Here is a 23,050-nt window from a genome sequence, read left to right as displayed (position 1 = left end):
CATACAAAGGGACGGATGAAAGGACGGTGCGGCGAGGAGACAAGGGGATAGTGGCAAGGCCGAAAGGGAGATATGGTAGCGGTAATGTATGCAATTGGACCGGCCGCGGCCGACCGACAGACGGTTGTTGGTCGGTTATGGGCGGGCGGTGTTCATAGCAGAGGCGGAGGAGAGCAGAGACAAGGATCATTGCGCGAAATCCCGCGTGACGCGGCCGCGTCGGGTATTATATAGTGTTTAGCTCGCTGTAATACTCTTGCGCCATTTTAAACTTCTATCTCCGTTATCTATCTCTTATTTTCCGCTCGCATGATCGCGCCGAATTAACTTTGTCGTAGCCCGAGCTAGATAATGAAAACGCACATCGCCGCGGGAACGCTCGCTCGCGCGAATTTTCGTTTGTATTATAGCGAGGCTTTTTTTTTATTTATTTAATTATTTATTTTTTTCGACCGCGACGTTATTCCGGTGGTCGAAACGACACGGTTGATATCGCCGCGGCATATTAAAGCGGCGCTTCAAAGGGGCTCGAGCGTAAAAGATTCCGCATTATTTTATGTAACTAGAAATGGGAACAAGTGGAGATTAACGTTATTTATCATAGAGAACGCGAGATTGTTTTTTCTATGAAATATATTCCCCGCGCATTTTATTATAACCGTGGATCCCCGCGCGAAACATGCAGATTTTAAATGCGACCTGAATACCAAAGTAAATTGCCAGGTCGCCGTAGAACGCGTAGATTTTAAGGCAAATCCCTGGGAAAAAAAAAAAAAAAAAAAAAAGAGGGAGGGATAATAAATTCCTCGCGACCGTCGGTGACAACAAATTAGCAGTTTCGTCTGGAAACGCAACGTAGACACGTAAACGCGGACTGTTTTCGTGTGCGAGATTAATACAACGTACACACACTATATAACTTTTATCAGAAAAATATTTACTCGTGTTTTTTAATCTACCAGCAAAAATATTGATAATAGAAACGAACTCGCCGCGATAAAATATTTTTTTTTTTTTTTTGCTTCCCTCGAGATAATTATCACACGCACCGCGCTACGTTAAAACGTGAAGATTTTTATCCGAGGATCGCGGACGGAGAACGCGTATGGTCCGACTCGATTAATACCCGTGGTATTATTTTAAACGAATCCCGCGTATCGTTGAATTAAACGAACTTCGCGTTACTTTGACAGCCGCCGCGGTCCTGACCTTAATTCACTCGCGGGCTTATCCGAATGCATCTGTACGGAATGTGGGCGCGCGGTTTCAGAGATCTTGACTTGCCGGTCCTTATAATTACTAGTCTTTGAAAGTTTAAGCGGTTTCCTACGGACGTGCAAGTCAGACCGCCTGACGAACGGCTCGCCGAGTGACGGGGAAACGAAGCCGGGAGGAACGACGATGGCGAACGAAATATTTATCGCAGTCGTTCCGTTCAGCAATACGATTAACTTCCGGATAGTCCGCCCCGCTTTCGTGATTACCTTCGCTACGTAGTTATACGTATATTCGCTACCGCGAAAACTCCATTCGGCGTATTCTACCATAAAGAGAAGTTGTATTATACTCGCGTATGACGTGTAATACCCACTCGGGTCTTTAAATTTTATATCATACGGAATATGCCTATCTAAATTTCGATCGTTGGTACCAGCGTTGATATTCAATTTTTTATTACAATGCAAATGATAAACTGTATTGATTTTAATCAATTAAAGCGTTATCATATAAATATAAAATATTATTTAAAAAAAAAATTACTATTCTATTCTTTAAAATTGTATCTTTGTATCTTTGAATGTTCAAATTGACGGCATTTATAAGAGCGAGTGGCTTATTTCGCAACAAAGGGTTAAGTAGCGTGTAAGAAATTTTCAGAATACATTTTGAAATGTCGAAGTAAGGAAATAGTCGCAGACAATGTGAATTTCAGACACTTGTTGAACCGAAACGTGAATTAACTTGCAATTTACTTGCAAAAGGAGAAACGCTATTACGGTGAAAAAGCGGCCCTTCGGTAACATTAATATTAAAGCTCATAGTCTATCGTTGAGTTTATTACGCGGGGCATCAGACATGCAAAGTCAGAAATTACCTATTCGTAAGGTTCAGTCGGGGACAATTACATTGCGCTGCTGTAATCCTCATTTGCATGCATATGTTTTCGAGGAAAGCCGCGTTGTCAGCATAGTAATTATCACGCCATCAAAGATTCGTAATAATATAAATTAAGTAATTTCATGGTCAATCAACGTTTGTCTTGCGCGCAACACTTGTTTAAAATTGCATCAACGCAACAATACACGCACGGAATTTTTATGATTTATTAATTTTATTTTTTTATTTTAATTTTTTTTCACCGAACATTTTTAAGCTTTAAAGTCTTACCTTTTGGTAGTTGAGGGCGAGCAATAGGTACTTTCTGTCAGCAGATAGATGATGATCGAAGCTTGACAGCAAATCCTGTAAGAGCAAAATAAAAAATTACTTAAAAAAAAAAGAAGAAAAAATTGCAAAAATTATTTTAAAATTGCAATATAATTTCGTAGTTGAGTAAAACGCGTAACGAACAAAAATGCAGCACAGCAAACGTAGAAATATTAAATAATTTAACAGAATTAATTAAAATTTCTTAATGTTCTGATAAATTATGCGATCTGTGTTTCGGTAATGCAGATTCTTTATACCGTGTAAATTAATACAGCCTTAGAGGCGCAATTAAAAAAGGACAAAAACAAATGTAATTCTAAAATAAACGTTGCTCGTTAAAAGTGCGATACAGTAGTTTAGCCGTTATCTTTACAGGCCAACGTCGCGCAATAAAAAAAAAAAAAAAGAAATCCGGCGCATTAAAGAATTCGAGTAATAAGGAAAACCACGCGAGGGCATAGAAAAATCTCGTGCTCGCGTGTCAGGCGGTAGTAATCGCCGTCGACGAGCGCGAGGTCGCGCTTGCCCGACACGGTGTAAATCGCAGACAGAGCTTATTATGCTTATAAAACGAGTTGTTAGCGAAATGGATTGCAAATGGGAGACGACGGCCGCGTCGAAAATGGCTTTGTGCTGCCGCGACGATCCGGAACGGTTTGTCGAAATCGCGACGAGAGTAAATTACGATCACGTGCGCGACATGGATCGCTGGGGTTGTCGAATAAGCTACGGCGACCCACTAATGGGATGACCATCGTTAAGCGAAGTCGCACGTTCGAACGAGACAATCGTTTCGAGTTGCTTGGCGGACGGTCAAACCGACGATCGCTCCACTTAACTATCGGCCATCATAATGCAGTAACTACCGACCGACAACTGCAATTATTACTTTAATACGACGAAGTTTACTCGTCGTGTGATAAATTGCGTCTTTACGCGTTTTGGTATTATTACGTTGGTATTAAAACGCATCCTGGTTAGGATCAAGATAAATATATTGCACATGATACTTTGGTGGATTTAAATTTAAAGATTTTTCCATAAGAAAAAAATTAGAAAAAATTAACGGTACTTATTTATGAAATTTGAACAATTCTATAATTATATTTATTAAAGAGCGATGACAAATTTCGCAAAAAGATTTTTTTGCCATCATTCTTTTAATCAGAAGTTTGTCAATAAAATTATTTCGTATAACAAACTGTATTAAAGAATAATTGTAGTTGTTTCAATTGTTTTAATCAGCATCTCGGCCAATAATTTTATAACACCTTTTGCGTTTGTTTTACAAAATAAATATTCAAGAACAAAAATAAGAAAATTAGACATAATATCGACATTAAGACAAAGTGACGCTGACAGTTTTATCATGTTACGTTGTAAAAGTTATGATTCTATTAACAACTTTCCGAACTAATATTAAAGTATTCTGCTGGGACAGCTTGACACATACCTAATAAACTTGTTACTCTTAAACATGTAAAATTTTCGTGCAGGACGTGAAATAAAAAGGAACTTTATAAACTACTACGCAATTTAGTATTCGTATTTTCTCGTTAAAAAAAAGGAAAAAATAATTTAACTTATACACAGATAAAACTTCGTCTATTTTTCAATTAAGCAATATCATAAAACAAACGTGAAAAAAAGATAACGTAGAAAATTAACGCAAGTATACAAATATAAAGTTGGTTTTTTTCTTTTTTATTAAAAAAAAAAACAAAAAAATTAATTTCCGCAGTTTATCCGAGTATTTTTAATATTCCGTTTAATGTAATATAAGAAAATGTCTAGATTTTCGAAGGCGGTCTTTGAGCGAGAGTATTTAGATAATTGCATCGGTGAACCTCTTATATATAATTCACTCGGAGTGCACTTGCATCGAAACAGCGAATAGGCTCACCAGATGCAATTGTCCAAATGTACTCACTCAAAGACAGCTCTGAATATATATATATACGAGTAAAGGTACACGGGTCATAAACTCCCTAATAGCTTTCAAGCTAACAAGGAATTCGCCCCGATAAGGTTGCTCTCGGTCGGCGCTGCAAGGATTCGGACTACGTTGCGAAACACTTTCGTAAGATTTCGAGTAATGCGGCAAACGCGGAGGACTTCGTTTAACTTGAAAAAGGTAAAAGTGGGGTGGGTAGAATTTGACAGTAAAAATAAAACTTTTCGGAGCGTCGCACCGGTTAGCCATCGCAATTTCTCTTTAGCGCTTCCCCTTTCTTGCTCGCTTAATTGAAAAAAATCAGCTCATCTCTCCCCTTGCGCGTTGCCGATTACGCGACAGCATTCCCGACGAGAGGGATGAGATTTTATTATTATGAGAAATTAGGGAAACTGCACATCCGCCGTTTGTAGAAATTTGAAAAAGAATTTAAAATTTAACAGACTTTTTCTTTTTCTTTCTTTCTTTCTTTCTCTCTCTCTCTCTCTCTCTTTTTTTCCCCCCTTTCCCAAAGTAAGAAATATCACGTGTAATGGTAATACTCTACAAAGTTCTTCTTACAAAAAGTAATAAACAACCATTCGATTTCTTCTACACGCTTACTCGCAAGACTGTCTTCCCGCAAACTTGGAATGCAATTTATTAAGACTAACACGTTATCTTGGACGGATGATCAATTTCACAAATACAGACTCGAAATTTTCCCGGAATGAAACAAAGTCGCGGAATGTTAAATCCCGCGGAGATAGACATCGTATTACAAACGTCATAATGTATCATTTTACGACGGTAACTGGCCGGGTGCCTTCGCATATACGAACGAGAATCGTCGACAGGCAGATTGTACGATGTCAGAACGTGAAAGATAACAAGCAATTACCGTTACAGCCGATCTCTTTCGGCGGCGATGTCGTGGGAGCGCCCGATGAAGCGGGCGTGCATGCGTATATTGCGTTACGCGTCTCGTTCCTCGCAGCGTCGTGAAATAATCCCGACTCCCCTCTTGCCGATGACGTCCGGTTTTCGCTGCTTTCGCATTCGATCCGCGCGCGTGGTCCCCCGCTGTTATACGTGTGCGCCCACGCCTGCGGTGGCCCCGGGTGATTTAATTGGGTACGCACCGAATATATATGATTCGAAGCGAGAAAGAAGATCGGCAAAATAGGGAGATCGCACGCGTATGTGAGATACGGCAGCGCTCTCGTTGCGTGTATATCGGTCGTTATCCGCGATTTCGGAAGCGAAACGCACCGGTGGTCAATGGCCCAGCCCCGGCAATTAATTCGTATACCGACTATTCATACCGCGATTTCTATTTAATCGTATGCACGTTAATGCAACAATAATTGCGCATACGTTAACGCACGTGTATGCGCAAAAATGTTTACGCGCGCTTTCCACCAGTGATATATACATATATGTATATGCGCGTTTTACAATAATTGATTGCCTACGGTAACGCGGTGACAATACAATTCATATTTCACGTTATTGATACTAATCATACATTGATACACATGTAATTAACATTGTATGTTGTTTTCTTCGTTTAATTAATATCTAATTAATATCAATCTTGTTTGCGTTTCGACGTAAATTTAATGTAAATCTTAATTAAATGCATTCCCAACGTCTACTTCGTTACCGTTTTCATTTGTATTAACTTACGCGTGTCGGTATTCATATTATTAATAGAGAACGAAAGGAGGTTGGGGGGGGGAGGGAGGTACGAGTAAAACAACTAATAATTCCGAGATTATGAATAGAATTCCTTGAACGAGCGCTTCATGCAAACTTTGAAGTCCCCCGTGAGAACTTTCATACAACGCGCGCGGAAGTTTAACAAAACTTACGGGATTGCCGGAGTCCAACAAGATCTCGGATGTGGCCGAGCTGACATTGTAGATCAACAAATTGCCTATCTCATCACGGTAGAGGATCTCGTCTCCTGTAACAATAAGAGTACGTTAGCAAAAAATAAATTTTTATATTAAATACATCCGCGCAACGTAATATCCCTCGTACGTTTCGTTGTTTCGTGTACCTACATTGTGCGATTAAATTCACGCACTCATTAAGCCTTGAGTTTTTTGTTTTGACTTTTTTTTCCCCAGCGCAGGATCTCATTTTGCTGAGTTATAACGAAGTTTCTCGAGTATTTTTACTTTTGTTCTAGAGCATTAAAAAGTAATCAATTACTTTCCTCTAAAGATCGTTGCAAAATTCATCTATTTAAAAAACGGGACAGAATAAAGTTATCACGGCTGTGAAACAATTGGCTTTTAACTTGATTTATTTCAGATGTTTATGAATTTTAAAAAATATAAATTTTTTTTAGGTATTACTTTTGTTTTTTTTTTTTTGTAGATTTAATAAAAACTTATTACTTGGTTTTAAAGATTTTCGTTTCTTATTATTAAATAAATTTTTTTTTTAAATACATTTAGCGCTATTTTTTAGATTTTAAATTTAGTGTGAAAATTAAACTTGTCCGAATACGATGATTGATTAATTGCCGCTATCTAATCGCTCGTCTGCCTTCGTGTCTTTCTTATGAAAGAAGATAGACGTGCAAGTTCTTTTCGAAAACGATGAAAAATAAAGAAAGATAAAAATAGAAAACGGGAGCGAGGGAGTAAATTTCGGAGACGAGAGAAAGCTCGTCCTTTTCGAAAATCGATTTTCGTGAACGGACAGTATGCCGTTTCATCAATCTTAGTGAGACTGACGTCGTAAAAATCCTCAGAATAAGAAGCGTTGAGTTAGGTCGCGATAGACCAGGAGCAAGAAATGTTTTTATCGTTATCAGGAAGACAGAGAGGTAAGGTAAGAAACAAAGAAAAGAAAAAGAAAGAAAGAAAAGGAAAAAGAAGTAAAAGGGACAGGAAAGAGCAAAGAAAAGAGATGAAAACATAGAGTATGACAGAAAATATGCAGTGACAGAAGTTAAGAAAAAAGAGAGAAAAAAAAAGTTTAGATAATACGCTTTGTGAAAATTTTCTTTTAATTGTTTAGTGATCAATAATGCGCGGTACATATAAAACGACAATTTTTCTCCGGCTACTTAAAAAGTAATTTTGTTTCAATTTGAAAAGCTACGACTTGCTGAGAAACTCGAAGAAAAAATTGAGGGAAGTAACAAGGTGCATAACGTTCATAAATATTTAAGCAAAAACTGAGAAGCGATAAAATGGTACAAAATGTTTCGTTAATGAGAGAGAAATATAATAAATAGTAAAGAACCATTTTTTTTTTATTTAATCCACTATTTTCTCTTTGACGGAAAATATTATTACGTCTGTATTCATTCATGAAAAATTACTTTATAAGTTATTCATGTTTACATTACATTTTCATGCCTTTTCTACTAGTATTTCAGTGTTTTTCTAAATATGAAAGCGGAAAACGTAATTATGTTAATAATTAAAAAAGCAAAATAATATTCCTTTGCAATATTATTAAAAAGCTCTATTACTTTTTAAGACATTGTAATAAAATACCCTGAAAAATCTTCAAAAATTGTGTATAAAATTTATGTACAGTCATATATTTTTTATTTATAATATTCACTTTGGTTCCATCTCTTTTGTTAATTTTAATATATGTAAAACATTTATTTTGGCTTTTACGAGAAATTAAAGCTGTTTCAGATAACTACATAAGTTAAATATTCTATTATTGCGTAGCTGTTTTTAATTTCAAATTTCTTGTATCGAGCATATATGATGTAAAACAAAACCGTTTTGTCACTTAATTAAATTAATAATGACGGATTAACAAACACTGAGCGCTTTACTCTGTCGGCCTTTGTGTACAGGTGTATTAAAATTATTAACAAATTTTGTTTTGTCGCACCATTAGCGCACGGTGAATTTTCATGGCTGATATCGGGCGAATAAAAATATGTTTTAAATATGCGCGGTAACTCTAGCATATCGTTATTTCCCGATAAAAAAAAAAAAAATAATAAAACAAAGAAAAAAAAAATTATTCTATGTTTTCTTACATATTTAAATATCTAAAAGTGAGACATAGATTTTCAAATTATTGGTAAATCAACGAAAAATAATTTTTATCGCCGTACGCTCAGCACAATCAGCCCGATATACGTTTTCGTTTCCGTCGTTTATTTCCTAGACTAAACATTTGCGCACGGAAAATGATTTACATTTAGGCGAACATAACACCGAGAGTTCGACCGATTTCTCACGGAGGATAACGCGTTAACGAGACACCGTCGTATCTCACGCGGGATTGTATCTCACAACGAGGTATTTGCCATTACGGGGCGACGTCGTCTAGATGGCTGAAACAGACTCCATGTCTTCTGGGATTTCATAGCGGGGAAGGGGACACGACGTTTACGATTTACTGCCACCGACTATGTATATCTCGTAAGAAATAGGCCGAAACGAAAAATGTAAACGAACCGTGAACTTTATAGACTCGCCGCCACCGCGGTTATCGGGCGAAAATATCGCGCACCGGAACTTTAAACTCTAACATTTTTGGCTTCGTAGTATATTTATCGGCGCGATTAAAAATTTATAAGTGATATAAGTAATTGAATAATTATAAGCGTTGATTTACCACCTTTCAGGCTTTAGTTAATCGTACTATTTTAATAATACTTTATTTGGTAGAATTTTGAGATAAAGTGATGTACGAGCAAAATATAAGAAGGACTTTCACGTTTAAAGTAGCAGCTTAGGCGGCAAGCGCAAGGGTTAAATATTTTTTAATTAAATTCATAAGCAATTTCAACAAATGTAAATTAATGCTTGTGGCGGTTGCAATTAGGATTCACCCCTCGAGCAGGCGGTGAATTATCATTAAAATCCGGCGGTCGTAAATAAATTTGTACGAACAACAATGCTCACTTAATTAATATCCAGAGGCGAATTATTTCTTTTAATGTCGCATCATTACGTGATGATTAATGGCGCGTATTACTCGCGCGTCGATTAAACCAACAACAGACGGAAATAAATTTTACACCTGGCTTGCCGGTCCCATATGCATCGGCCTATTTCCCGCGTCTACGAGTACGTCCATATATATATACATATGTGTGCGTGTGTATATGTATATATATATATTGTCGAAATATGTTTTGTAATGACACGTGTGCACGCGCGCGAACGGCCGCGTGTACATCTAACCCGTTGGTGCGTGAAATCTGGCACAGTCGGGATGAAAATGGATATCCATGGAAATGTACAGCACATTCGTTGCACAAGTGGATTGCAACGTACACGTCATTTACACGACTGTTCCAGAAACGTGCGGTCATTAAAGGGTCGCGACGCGACCCTTCGCGAAATCCTCGAAAGAGTTATCGGCAGGATAAATTTATCGGCGATTTTTTTTTCTTTTCGCCGTTATATATGTGTATATATATATATAAAGATTATTAATAATATTATATCGGTGAATGGTCTGCTCGTCAAATTTTTCAATCGCACTACTTGGCGACATAAAAGAGAACGAATTTGCCTATCATAATTGCTGTCATTTGAGGACGGGATTGTAAAATTAGTTACGTGAGTTCGCATCGAAACGTTGCCGGCATCGAAGACGAGATATACATCGTATTTTCTTAACAGAAAGTATCCGTACGTGTTGTTGTCCCGTGATAATGTTTGCTGAACGTAAAACGACAGGAGGCGACACGTCGCGAATTGGATCTACTCGTTGCGGCGATATATAAAGTTTGTGCTAATGCGATCCGTGTTATCCTCTGAACCGCATTCGCGGAATTTCACGCTGTAACTTTGTCCGCGACAGTTGCCGGCCGCAGTTGTTGCAAGCTACTTTGCCGCGGAAAGAATACCGGGCTCACTTCTCTGTCATGCGGCAGTATCGCTCCGCCTGTAACGCTTGTAACGGTCGCGTATTATGTTTCTGAACAATAAAGAGGAAATACAGAAAGTAGAACTACCGAAGTTTAGAACATTACGCCGCGCGGAAGAGGAGCCGGGTTTCGGTTTAAATCTTGCGGCGATGCGAGCGCGTTACGCACGAATCTGTTTTCATTTATAAACACGCAACAAACAATGTGTATTTATTACACAGCACTACTTCCGAAAAGATTAACTTTATCGATAATTAAAATAAATAAATTGCCTCCCAGCTGCGGGAGAAATATTGAGAAGACAATAATAATCGTTTCGGACAGAGAAAAATTAAATTAAGATATTGGAAAGGAGTTAAATGGAAACTTTTCGCGGTACGACAATGAATCTCGGTTAGATCTCGAGGGAGTGGCTGAGAACTTTTCTTCGGGAAAGTTTTCGATTAGTTTGCAGCTGGTTTATAAGTGTGTATCGCGTGTCAAAATTTCCCACCGTTGTCATAGTCTCGGAAAAGCATAGGATGACATGTCAGCCGAGAGAGCACAAGAGCCAAAACTTAAACCGGAAAATCCAATATGTGAAGATTACGAGATACGAAACACGTGTCATATGGAGATAAGATGTAATCTTGAGAGGATGTTTGTGCGTGCATGGCAGTCGCGTTCGTGAAAAATATTTCTGGGAGACGATCACCGCTCAATATTCCGAATATCTGTTTAGCGCTATGTGTAGTTATTGAAATTGCAAGTACATTAGATTTATTTGCAATTACTTATTTTATTTTATTTTATTAAAAAATTTTTTTTTATTAATTTAAAAGTCCCAGACAGCACAATACTTAAAACAAAAATTTTTTATCTGCTTTATAATTGCAATTATTTAAAAAGTACAATAATCGTAATATCAACGTCAATGCTGAATTCGGGAAAATCGGGAAAGGGATCCTCTACAAATCTTAATTCTTAACTAAACGAGCGCGGGGAAAAAAAATATGGCCCGATGCGTAATAACCCTTAGCAACGGGTAGTAAAAAAAGGGGGGAGGGCGGCGTGGGATATTGAGGCAATAAGTGGCTGACATATGTTGGACTTGCCCAGTGGGACCTGTTACCAAAAGATAACAATGATCCAGGCAGCGCAGCATGCCGCTTCGCCGGTCGTTTCGCGCGTGACGACGGTACTTTCCCTGACGGTTATGGTCACCTCGACGAATCGCAGGCGTGCATGACGGGAGAGTTGTCCCGCGGGTGTCACAGTCAGCGCACGATGTCCCAACACCGTGGAAACACCGAAAATCATGGACAAATTCCATCCGCCTCGTCTGCGCGCGGTATCCAATATCTATCCATTGTCTTCGGCGTGCTCGGCGAACCGCACGAATTGTGCGTCGAAATTGGCGGTGAATGCGATACAGGTGTACAGCATGGTTATCAAGACCCGGTACACCGCACTTCCAAAGCAAGGATATGCAAAACATAGGGGGCCATAAACAGGAGATGAGACGGCTGCGAGTATGTCCATATTTCTCGAGAAAATGATAAGTAAGAAAATGAAACGGCCGCGAGTTTCTTTCTTTTTTTTCTTTTTTTTCTCTTTTTTTTTTTTACTTTTTGCCGCCGTGAGTGGTTTTGGAATTGCGTTAGAATTGCGCCTGCGGATCGTTAAATGCGTTAATTTAAATTGCATTTCTCTCGGATAAGATTCCGATCGCGAGTGGCATAATTCAAGTCCCCGGGAGTCTGGTATGTCTACACGATCGATCAATACTTCGAAACTTTAACACTGGAATGCAGGATCCGTTCTACATACATTTGTACGTGCGCCCTTTGTCCTCTCCTGCCGGGGCGGTTCTATTTGCTACACATTTCCCCGTTACTCACAAGAGTTTCACGCCAAGAATACGTTGATGCCCGTATTCATTCAAGCGAAATGGATATAGAATTTACATTTAAAGTAGTAACCGGGTGTGATACCAACTCACCGTATGCATCGTAGAACAAGTTTCACGATTGCATTTTGCTTTCGTGTTTGCTTGAGCTTATTCCGCCGCGTATCAGATTTTCAAATAATTCGATTATTTCATTTCTCTTACCGCGCCTCGCGCTCAAGTTGATAAAGAGGTTCTTTCAATCGCGAAAGTAAAAACCATGGCTGCAAAATACTGAGCGAGGAAAGTATACTTTCCAGAAAATAAATAAAAGTGGATAGTATTAAAATAAAAAAAAATAAAAAAAAAAAACCGCACGATTTGCGACCTATTATCGAAATGCAATTCCGAATTATACCTCAGCGCCGCGTTGCATGACAAGTCGGAAAGTATAGAGAAAGTAAGCCGAAGTGAAAACCGTTGCTCGTTAATGAGCATCTCGCGCGACACGACTTTGCTTTTCCACTATTAAATAATCTACTTGTACCGTATTACACCGTGATCTACATTTACCTTGAGACTTCATTGGAAATAAACTTGGCCATTTCAGAATTTACACATAAACTAGTCGGAAAAACTTTAAACGTAATTTATATGCATATTCAGACATTAATTATATGGTTATATATTTAGATTAATTACTTAAAGCACAAATGATTGATTTAACCGATAAATACCGTATTTAATGTAGTTAAAAATCTGTTACACGTTAAAAGTTAATGCTTAATATAATATTCGATATACATGATAATATTTAGAATAGAAAATCTTTTATAACGCGTTAAAACCGCACAGAGATAAAATATGTACATAAATAAAAATATAAGTTGAGAGTCGAATGGCGTGCGTACCTCGCACGACTTTGTCTACGTAACAATAGCATTCTTTCGCTGGTGATCGAGCACGCGGTACGCAGTCTGCGGAGCTCCAAACACCCGTGGTAACTAATTTTGTATATTTCACGATCAGAGCTATCGACTAGGGTGTGAATTAGCTTCTGGAATCGGTGACCTTATCGCGGCGAGTTTTATATAACAACGCGTAATAAATCCCAGAAAATATACTCGATTATGTGAATCAAAGGTGATATTGTTCTACGAGATACGATAATCTGCGGCAAGTATACATTAATGAGAACTGATCGCCGTTAAATAATACATTTAACAGTCGCATTTGTCCGATTTAGTGATAATAAACGGATCACAATCCGCTGCGACTGATTGTCGCGCGTCGTGCAATTAATAATTACTTATACGTATATCTACGAAAATTATACAACTCGCAAACATGCGTAATCGATTTAACAATGTATAATACATCGCGATTGAACTTCGCGTTGTATTCTCGCGATTCACCTGCGTATTTATATATATATATGTGTATATATAAATATATACCGGTCTCGCTGGGGCGACATAATGCTACCTCGTCGCGGCGAATTAATAATTCTCGATCCTGTCGCGATGAGCGAGCCGTTTATGCGGAGCGTGATAAACAGCTTGGCTGTCGATGTAATAATGAGGGGACCGCAAAACGATCCGCCAATTATTTCAATCGAATTAATACAACGCCGCGAAACGTGTGGAGCTTTTATCCGGCTAACGATATTGCGTCCGTTTAATAACACAACATATTCGCCTTGCACACTTTTTTTTTCTTTTTTTTTTGTTTCTTTTTTTTTACCACGGCTTTTATCAGTACCTTCTGGTGGAAACATTCACCTACACACCGAGCACACGCCTACGTCCGATAAAAATGATCCGCTCCGCTTTTTCGTGCGCGCACTACAGCCGGCTTTTAATTACTTTTAATTTACTTTATCGATTACCACCCCCTCCCACCGCCGTCGCTTCACCACGCCGCATTCTTTTTCACCGTCCGTGCCTGTGGTTTCTCGCATATCGAATTTCTATTACATCCGTACCTTTCTCCAATCCTCCGCCTAAGTTCTCTCCGTTCACGTCCGCCGTTGGAATTTCATCCTGATATTATCCGAATATGCATGCTGCTATAATAGCATAACTACTTTCCATTTACGATAATGTACAAACAACGGTGCACGGATATATTAATTAGAATTCCAGCGGTGGGAAAATATTTAATAAACGAACCCAAGAATTGACAAGATTTAATCGCCAATAAATCACATCGGTACGGATGCTTTTTGTAATTATCATTCCGCCAGGTAATAAATCGTATCGCCGTTAGAATAATTTTATTCTAAAACATTTTATTAATTTTACGCATAATAAGAAGTTCTTTAAGATATAATTACATTCTCCGTAAACGGATTTCCTTCGCGTTGCTGAAATAATAGGTGATAGTTTGGAAAGAAAAAAATTTTGCGAAAAAACGACGAGCTTTGAAACGACCGAAAAGATATGGACTGTCTGAAACATGTCTTGCGCGATACATTTGAGAGAAAATGACACCTAGCCGCCCTTATGGAGGTCTCGTATTTCGTTCTACGATCGCAGAATCTTCTTATGGGCTTTACACAACCGGTATGCAAATCCATATACAATGAGGCGATTTGTACGTGTAACCTGGGATCCTCTTATTGAACATCGATTCGCTTTATTCTCAAACCCACATCGGTTAATGATTAATTAGTGTACAGTATTAGCATATAATAATATCCCCATATACATTTTAGCAAAGATACTTGAATGAAAATGACGTGATCGAATAAATAAACCCGATTACATGTAGAGTATAATAATGTAAATTTCGTGTTTCAAATGACTATCACAATCTAACATGTGTTTTGTTAAAAGCGTTCGTTCCAACTTTTACTTGTTCTTTTTTTTTTAGAGAGAACTTTGCATAATTTACTGAAAACTTTTTCGCCGTAAGTTAACTTTGTAAAATACAATTTGAAAATTTCTGCAAAGAAAAGAACATCTCTTTAAAGACAATAATGATGTTCCGGTAAAACTTATAATCGCGTAAAAATTTACTAAATCAGGTAATTGAAAAATTGACTGAGTCTGTAACGCAAGCGTGTAATTTGGATAAAATGCGTTAAATACAATTTGGCTTTGTACACTCGTGTCTTGTAACGAAGTGAAGTCGCTTTGCAAATCAATATAAAGTAAACATTAATTCTAGCCGGTAATCAATCCAAGTAAACTACTTGCGTTGCGACAAAAACGTGTAAACGATAAAATAAAATTCAAAGAAAGGAATGTGAATAAACATAATTAAATCAAGCTCATTAACAATTTATATAAAGAAAAATCGATTAATTTACGCGACGAAAATATGTCGGTTATTTTGAAAGTAATAAAACTTCGTAATTTGATAAAGCAATTATAATTACGTCGGGTACTTTTTTAGTTCCTGCATTATTTTAATACGTATAAAAATTTCATAAATAATTAAGATTTAGTGGCACTTTGCGGAGGGTAGCATACGTGCGCAATAGCTAAAAGTAAATTCTCAGTTTGTCTCTCGAAAGTATAGTTTTGTTTTTGCCACGCAACCTAACCCATCTAGCTGACATCACACGCGAATGCGTCACCCGGACACTTTTGATTTGTTCGCCACTTTAGCGAGTCTCGTTAAAGTTTCTTTCGAGAGAGCGAGAATGGCTTGACTCCAAAAGAGCCTTGCCTGTTGCGGTGCGAGTTTCGCGCGAACCGCCGGCGACTTTCGCGCTCTCGTGCTAAAGCGGTACTGAAATTCGCGCGACTTTGTTCGCTGAACCGGAAGTTGTGCTGACGCGGCGACAAAAATTCTCCCGGATTATTACTCGCCGCAAATTCGAGTCAGTTATTTCGCTGTTAAAACTCAGCGCCGGAGATGTCTTTAGAAAAATATGACTTTCCGATACGTATAAGAAACAATATTTTCACCAAGAATATCGTTATACTAATTTTAAAATTTGAAACACATGGCTGAATTCCGTTTCCTACCTTTCCCGAAAGTAATTAATCTTTTCATTTTAATTATTATTTTTTTACGTTCAAGTTGCAGAAATTAAAAATTATTTGCTTGGCAAGTCTCTAGAGTAAAAACATTTTCAAAGTATCAAGTAGTAATGGACACGTAGGCAAGCATATTCAGAAAATCATATACATGCCACAAATTCTTTTGACGTTATCTATTACAGTTTCCTTCGCATATGATTAGAGCAGAAATTAATAGAGTGTATTATAAAGTGCATTTAAGCATCTCGTTCCTTAATAAATTTAAATTTAATTTTGCGAAATTAAAAGATTGATCTGAAGGAGCATAAAATTATTTTATACTACACGAAGACGAGAACTCTGTAATTGCCATTAGTAGTATCAAAGGACGTAATTTCACTATTACTACAGTTTCCAGTTAACGGCTTGATCAATAAGTAACACATGCGTGCAATCGCCCTTATTTGTACATAAATTACGTTCACTCATAATTACGAGTAGAAGGGAAGATAAATTTTAGTTTGAGCTCTTTTAATTAGCAAATAACTCACGTTGAATTTTCTGTAACTATCTAAGACCTTAATATTTAATTTACGCCCCACCCGAATATTTGACTTGAAGAGAGCTTACAATTCCTCGAGAGTTTTAATCGCTTCTAACTCGAGAACTATTAATGTCACGTAAAACAAACGGCATTCCTCTTTGACTTCTAGTACTTCCGGCTCTCGCTCATATACTTTATATGCGGGGAAGGAACTTTCGTCCGGGCGGGTGACCATTTTAATTCGCGAGTTTTATCTCGAAGGGGGATAGAAACAGATTTAATCACAGCGGCCATTATGCGCGCTCTTTTGCACCGTGAAAGGCGCAACCGCTGCGCGGCAGCCGAAGTTTTCCCGGTACTTTCCGCGAAAGGAAAAGCCTGGCCTGGGTTACCAATTACCACCTTCGAAACTTGCCTCCCCTCCCCCCCCCTTTCTCTCGTTTCTTCGTATTGTATCTTAATTAACGGCACTTTTTAGACGGTTCCGTTAATATAATGGCCGTAGCTTCCGGCACCGAGCTCGACAATTATTCTCTCCCCTCAACTCCTCTCTTTCTCTCTCCCTCGCGCAATGAACTTCGGCACGCTTCTCTGGATCCCCGCGGTTTTCGAATTGCTGATTGGCTGTATTAAAACTCGCAAGTTCCGAAAAAGCAAATTTCACGACGATTTATAAAAGTTGATGGCCTCTTGAATTCGTAGAGGCTGATCAATTAACCCGCAATCTTTATAGCTTTTCTTCCCATTTTCTCGGGCGTAGCTTGCCTTATTTGCAATTTGCTCATCGTTATTCTTATGAGCGTTGAAAAAAAAATTAATAAAAAATATATTATGTATATGTATATCCGCAACTTTTTTTTTTTAATACAATTTAAAGTACGTGTCACTTGCATTGAAGTAATTAAACTCGTATAATTGATATAATAATAGATGATAATTTCTCCTCGAGAAACTTTAGAGAGGAACGTAACCGTGTTACGTACACGAGCGCGCGTGATGTCATTCGTCAAACTGCAACTGTCGGAATGTCGCGGTGACAAAAATTTCGCTTATCTTTCTGCAATTAATCGAGCAACGTTCCCTAATCCATCATCGCCACGTGCATCCACCGCGTCTTAATCACCGTTCATCGGTAGCATATCCGAGGAAGATAGCCGCTCGCAATCAAGGGAATTCACGTAGGTAATTAGCAAACGCAGATCGCGTCGCTCTCGGTTATTCAGGTGCAAGAAACACTTGCTGCTGCCGAGTCCGAACGCGGAAACAGTGATTCTCGTGTACGACGTGATACCGAGACATTGTTAATTCCTCAACGGCATCGCGATATCGAACATTATTTTAACCCTTTTACGCCCGTGGAATAATGTACTTCCCTTCACAGTAAATTACGTCTAACGGGTTTTATTATGCTCGATGTTTATCGAAGTTAATTGTTACCGTGTCGGTGGAAGAGCGAAACGTACTCTCTAATTGTCTTCGACATTGAGTTAAGAGTACCGACTTCTCTGTCGTTGCTTGCGCTTCTGTGCCCCACGCATTTATTTCCAACTCAAAATGCATAGCTAAATTAAAGCCGAAAATGTAAATAATTTCTCGTTAAATTTTAATCCTCGCAAAAAATTAATATATAAATATATTTTTGTATAATGTTAAAAGGAAAAAAAAAAATGGTAACGTTGCACGTTACGTGAGTAGTAAATAAAATACATTATTCGTAATGTAGATAAGACAGGGAGTTTCAATATTCAAGAAAGGTAAGGTACTTGTCTAAACATTTAGTAACTTTGCTCGTTTAATCTTTCCTGCGAAAGTTCGTGTTTTATTCCTCGAATTTCATCATGTATTCGGTTCTATATCTGCGAGAATTCAGATAGATTATGCATATACAGTCACAGTTCGGAAACTCAAGTGGAGAAGTAAGTAAAGTGTAGTGTTAGGTATGCAAGTCACGTGTTTCCACTAGGTGCGATGATCTCTTACCGTCACGTACCACTCATGTCGTTCAGAAGAGTTAGGCGGTTTAACAATTTATAACTCTGAATGCGTTTCTCATTTCTGTGATCTTGGACACGATAAGCAATAAATTCGTCAATCATTCTAAATCCTACATCTCGCTTCTTGCAATTGTAAAGAACCGATAACACAGTTTTGCGTTGACATTACAAAGCGCGCGTTATTTATTCTTTTTTTTTTTTTCACGTTAAAAAAAATTATTTGACATTTAATAACGTTCAGCAGTAAATTACGGATGTACATATATACATATCGATTCGACCCAACTCCAATGTTTAAAAAATAAAATCATAAAATTAATGTGTGCGATACACTTTTTATACTACAATAAATAATTAATTAAAAAAAATTTTAAAAAGAAACTTAATATAATGCATATCAATTAAATGTACAAAATGTAACACTCGAAATTTTGTTAGGTCTACTTTAATCGTTAATCTCACGCGACATGCTCCAATAAATACCGGTTTCCACTTTTTGTCACGACAATTTGACAAAAAATGCGATGCGTGTAGTATAAAACGCTCACTTTATCTATTCATACATCACGTGGACACTCGTGCAATTTCGGGGAACACGCGCAAGAAATATTTTACAGTTTTACATAAAATAAAAAAAATTCGTCAAACGTAATGTCAAAGGGTTTGTCAAGTAATCTATAAACTATGGGATATAGATCACTTTTACTTTGTACACATTAAACGCGAATATCTTATGCCAAACTCGCGTATCTCTCAGAATTGTGCGTCAAGTAGATGTTTGTTTGCTCGAACTGCAGCAAGACAGGTGGTGAAACCTTTCGACCAGCCACTTTAGCGGAAACTTCTAAGCGAAAATCTCCCCTTCGTAACGCGTTTACGCCCTGTCTCCCATAATACCGGAAATGTCAGGATAAAATCCAGCAACGTTTTATCCGTCTTGTTTCCTGAAAATTATTTGACGGTGCAATTTTGATATTTCAGTATTTGCCTCTTTTTATAAAATTATTATAAAAATTGCATAGGTCGATATATAATTGTTTTTCTGGATATTGAATTATTGAGGATAGAATTAAGAAATAATAGATTGAAAGTAAAAATAAAGAAAAACAATTAAAAGATTATACTATTATAATTTTTAAGGTATTGAAGTTAGTTCAAAAAATTTATTGTGCGCGTTACATACTTATATAAGTAATTAATATAATTATACGATTATAATTTAGAAAAAAAATCGGGGAAAAAAAATTTGATTTGAATTCGTACCGTCGCTAGTCCGAAATCGAGACCGAGTTTTCTGGATGAACGCATATGGTAACTAACCGCACCCCTGAGTTACCTCAATTTGGTGTAGAGTAGATGGTGGCTGCGGTTCCGTGTAGCGTGAAACTCTCATCAACCACCATGATTACCACCATAGAGGGTACCTTTCTCGTTCTCTTCCATCCGCAAAGCGCCACCCAGACACCCCTAACATCGCGCATTATTATTATTTTTTTTTTTTTATTTCAAATTTTCGATTTGCACCAAAACCGCGTAATCATATTCAATCGCGACTTTACTTTATTTTTTAATTTAAGGTTTATAAAAAAAAGTTTAACCCAATATCAAAGCATCAAACTATACATACATAAATATTTTACCAATTTAGACTTTCTTGGAAAATATTTTGATTGATTTTTTTAGCAATTCAACTGTATCATTTGCGTTTTAGTTAGTCCTTATTTTAAATATATATATACAAATCGTTTTGTCTTTGTTAAAAAGTACATCTATCACACACAGTTTCATTACGTCATATCCACCGTAACACGAACCAGCACTTTGATGTTAGTGTAAATTTTTATCAATTCTGTATTTTAGTACGGATACGCCAGATAATACAAGCGCGATGAAACGTTTTGTTCCAAATATTGTGAAAAATAACAGTTTCATATTACGTTTGCAGTCAGAAAATTCTCAATCCGAAAAATTTAAATTTCGACTTTAATGTGTACGTTCAAATATGTATACGTGCACACAAACCGATTCACAGTTAAACCGTAGAATGTTTCAATAATGCAGAAATATAACTCTGCAGCTTGTTAAATTGGCAGTGTCAATTTTGTTATTTACATTTGTCGAATCTATTTGATTAACTCCGTCACACGTACCTATGTGATTCTAATCGCAAACGGAGAATTAAGGTTTGAAAGCGTTAAAAAAAAGAAAAAAAAAAAGAAAAAAAACGAGGAACGTACGAAATAATGTGATTAAGAGGAGTGTAAGGCTCAAGATAGTAAGAGGATTTCCGGCAACTAGGCACCTTTAATATACTTTACTTTACTTGCGTTTCCCTGATTCCTTAATCCGAAAGACTCGATCTTGTTAATTTTTAAGAGACGTCCCATTGCGGCGAGCCGCAGAGGGGAAAATAATTAGGTTACGGACGGAGAACAGGCCCTAGATTAAGGTCGCTGCCGTTGTAATTACGCCGATCGACGTGCGCCAATGTGCTTCGAACATCGGTGGAAATATATTTCGTTGTTCGCTGTAATCACTACGAATGCGAGGAAGGTGTATCATTGTTATGAGAATTGCCGGGAGTGCGGCGGAACACTGATCTCCATTTAGATACGACAGTTGATCTATTGTTACTAACTTGCACAGTCATTTACACTTATTACGCCTGAATAAGACGCGTATATATACGCGTCTATTTTTAGGTGGAGAAGTACCGCCTTCTTAAACTTTTTTCCTTCTTTAACCAATACCCAATTCTAAACTGGCGTAATACTATTTTATTTTCCGCACGGATTCTAACAAATCTAACAGTGAAACGAATTTTGGCGTTCGTAGAATCTTAATACACCAAGAGAAATGAGAAAGAACCGGGGTTTCCTTAATGAACGACCTAATATTTGCGGGCCGCTTTCAGCGCCGACGTGAGATGAAGCGAAAATGCGTATGTGCGCGACAATTTTCGGGCGTTTAATTTCGATCTCCGGCGCTGGAAAATCCCCGACGGATTTTCGCACCGGTCGGAATTACTCCGCGCGTCCGCGAAGAGGGTTGTTAGCGCAGAGCCCGCGGGGGCCTCCCCCCCCCCGTGACGTTTTCAAACAAGAAGAATTAAACGATAGTGGGAAAGATACTGGCCGCGCGCGTAAATCCATTAAAACCCATCTTTTGTTCTCGACCTGACGAAAGGATTTATAGGCCGACAGCGATGTCGGCGGTCGCGCCGTAACAAAGACAAATGGATCCGCGAATGAAGTAGAATGGCCAGCGCCGCCTCAAATATAAAATTAGTTTGAACCTCGACGACCGCGCGTCGTTCGCGCGTGCAGAAAAAGTGACGATAGAAATATTTGTCCGGCGCGGGCGTATCCGTTTTTACGCGTCCACGTGTCGTTCGAGTCATTTATTACTCGCTTCTCCCGGTACATAATACGGCTCGTCGGGCGCGGGGGGATGCACGCGATAGGGGGGAGGGGTCGCGCGGAGAGGAGAGACCGTGGCCGACCTGACATACGTTTGTGATATAATTTGACGTGCCGCTGCCGCGACAAGACCCGAGTGACTTTTGTCTCGCGCGAGATTTATGACATATGATAATTTTATCGCGCAAGCAAAACCGGAAAATTGCACGCATGTCGAAACCGGCGAATGTAAAAAGCACTCGGCTAGGGAAGGGCGCTTTCGGTGAAAAGATTTGCGCGACACGGGCGCGAACAATGACCGACATCAACGTATCGGTAAACGAGTTTTAATGTCGTTCGAATCTCATTTCAACGGTGTTTTTGCGCCGCGAAGCTATTATCCATTAATTACAAATTTTTATTACCGCTAAAAAGCGTACAAACAAACTGCATTTAAATTTCAGATAAAAAAAAAAGAAAGAAAAATTTAGATTACTTAAAACGTGCAATTACTTAATGCGAAATTAAACTCTTTGTGTGAATTCTTTCCAATGAAACCCTGGTAAAAGAGACTCAATCACGGGAGCCATTTATTATTCACAATAGGCAAAGCCGTTATTTTGATGTGTAACATTAAAAGTATTTCCGCGATCGTTTCGCGCAAATAATCCGTAAAAAAAAAAAAAAAAAACTAATGCGTATCGTTTACACGTAAATCAATAAATAAGCAATTTATGTTACCATGTCCATATAATTATACTTCGCGGCTTGGTGTTTAATCCTGCACTTTGACGCAAACTTCATTTCAAATAGGAAATGAATCCTCTTACAAGAACGTAACGTCCGTTAAACAAGCTCCCCCCTCCTTCCCCTGTACGCCAGCATATTCATATTCAGCGTATTAAAACAAACGCGTTAGTCGCGCCGCAAATCTGCCCGAGTAACGTAGCTTAATTAGATTCCGAGGGTGCTAAAGGGGAGGGGCTCATTTCGGAAATCGGATCCTCGCGGAAATAAAATGGACGTAGCTTTACTCTC

The 23,050-nt window shown here is 38.1% G+C and overlaps 1 protein-coding gene across 9 annotated transcripts in view; it reads right to left on the bottom strand.

Moving 5' to 3' along the window:
* The window catches only part of LOC139113851 (venom dipeptidyl peptidase 4), a 248,684-nt gene that overhangs the window by 68,230 nt on the left and 157,404 nt on the right, over positions 1-23,050 (bottom strand). For all 9 annotated transcript variants that reach the window (XM_070675285.1, XM_070675287.1, XM_070675281.1 and 6 more), the window contains 2 exons: positions 6,238-6,332; positions 2,389-2,463 (listed from right to left, as the gene is read on the bottom strand). In XM_070675285.1, coding sequence (XP_070531386.1) covers positions 2,389-2,463; positions 6,238-6,332 — 170 coding nt within the window. The remainder of the gene's footprint in view (positions 1-2,388; positions 2,464-6,237; positions 6,333-23,050) is intronic.

This window comes from Cardiocondyla obscurior, linkage group LG03, assembly GCF_019399895.1.
Source record: "Cardiocondyla obscurior isolate alpha-2009 linkage group LG03, Cobs3.1, whole genome shotgun sequence".
NCBI lineage: Eukaryota > Metazoa > Arthropoda > Insecta > Hymenoptera > Formicidae > Cardiocondyla > Cardiocondyla obscurior.
The sequence above is the reverse complement of the archived record's forward strand: the minus strand, read 5'-3'. Positions and strand labels throughout refer to the sequence as shown.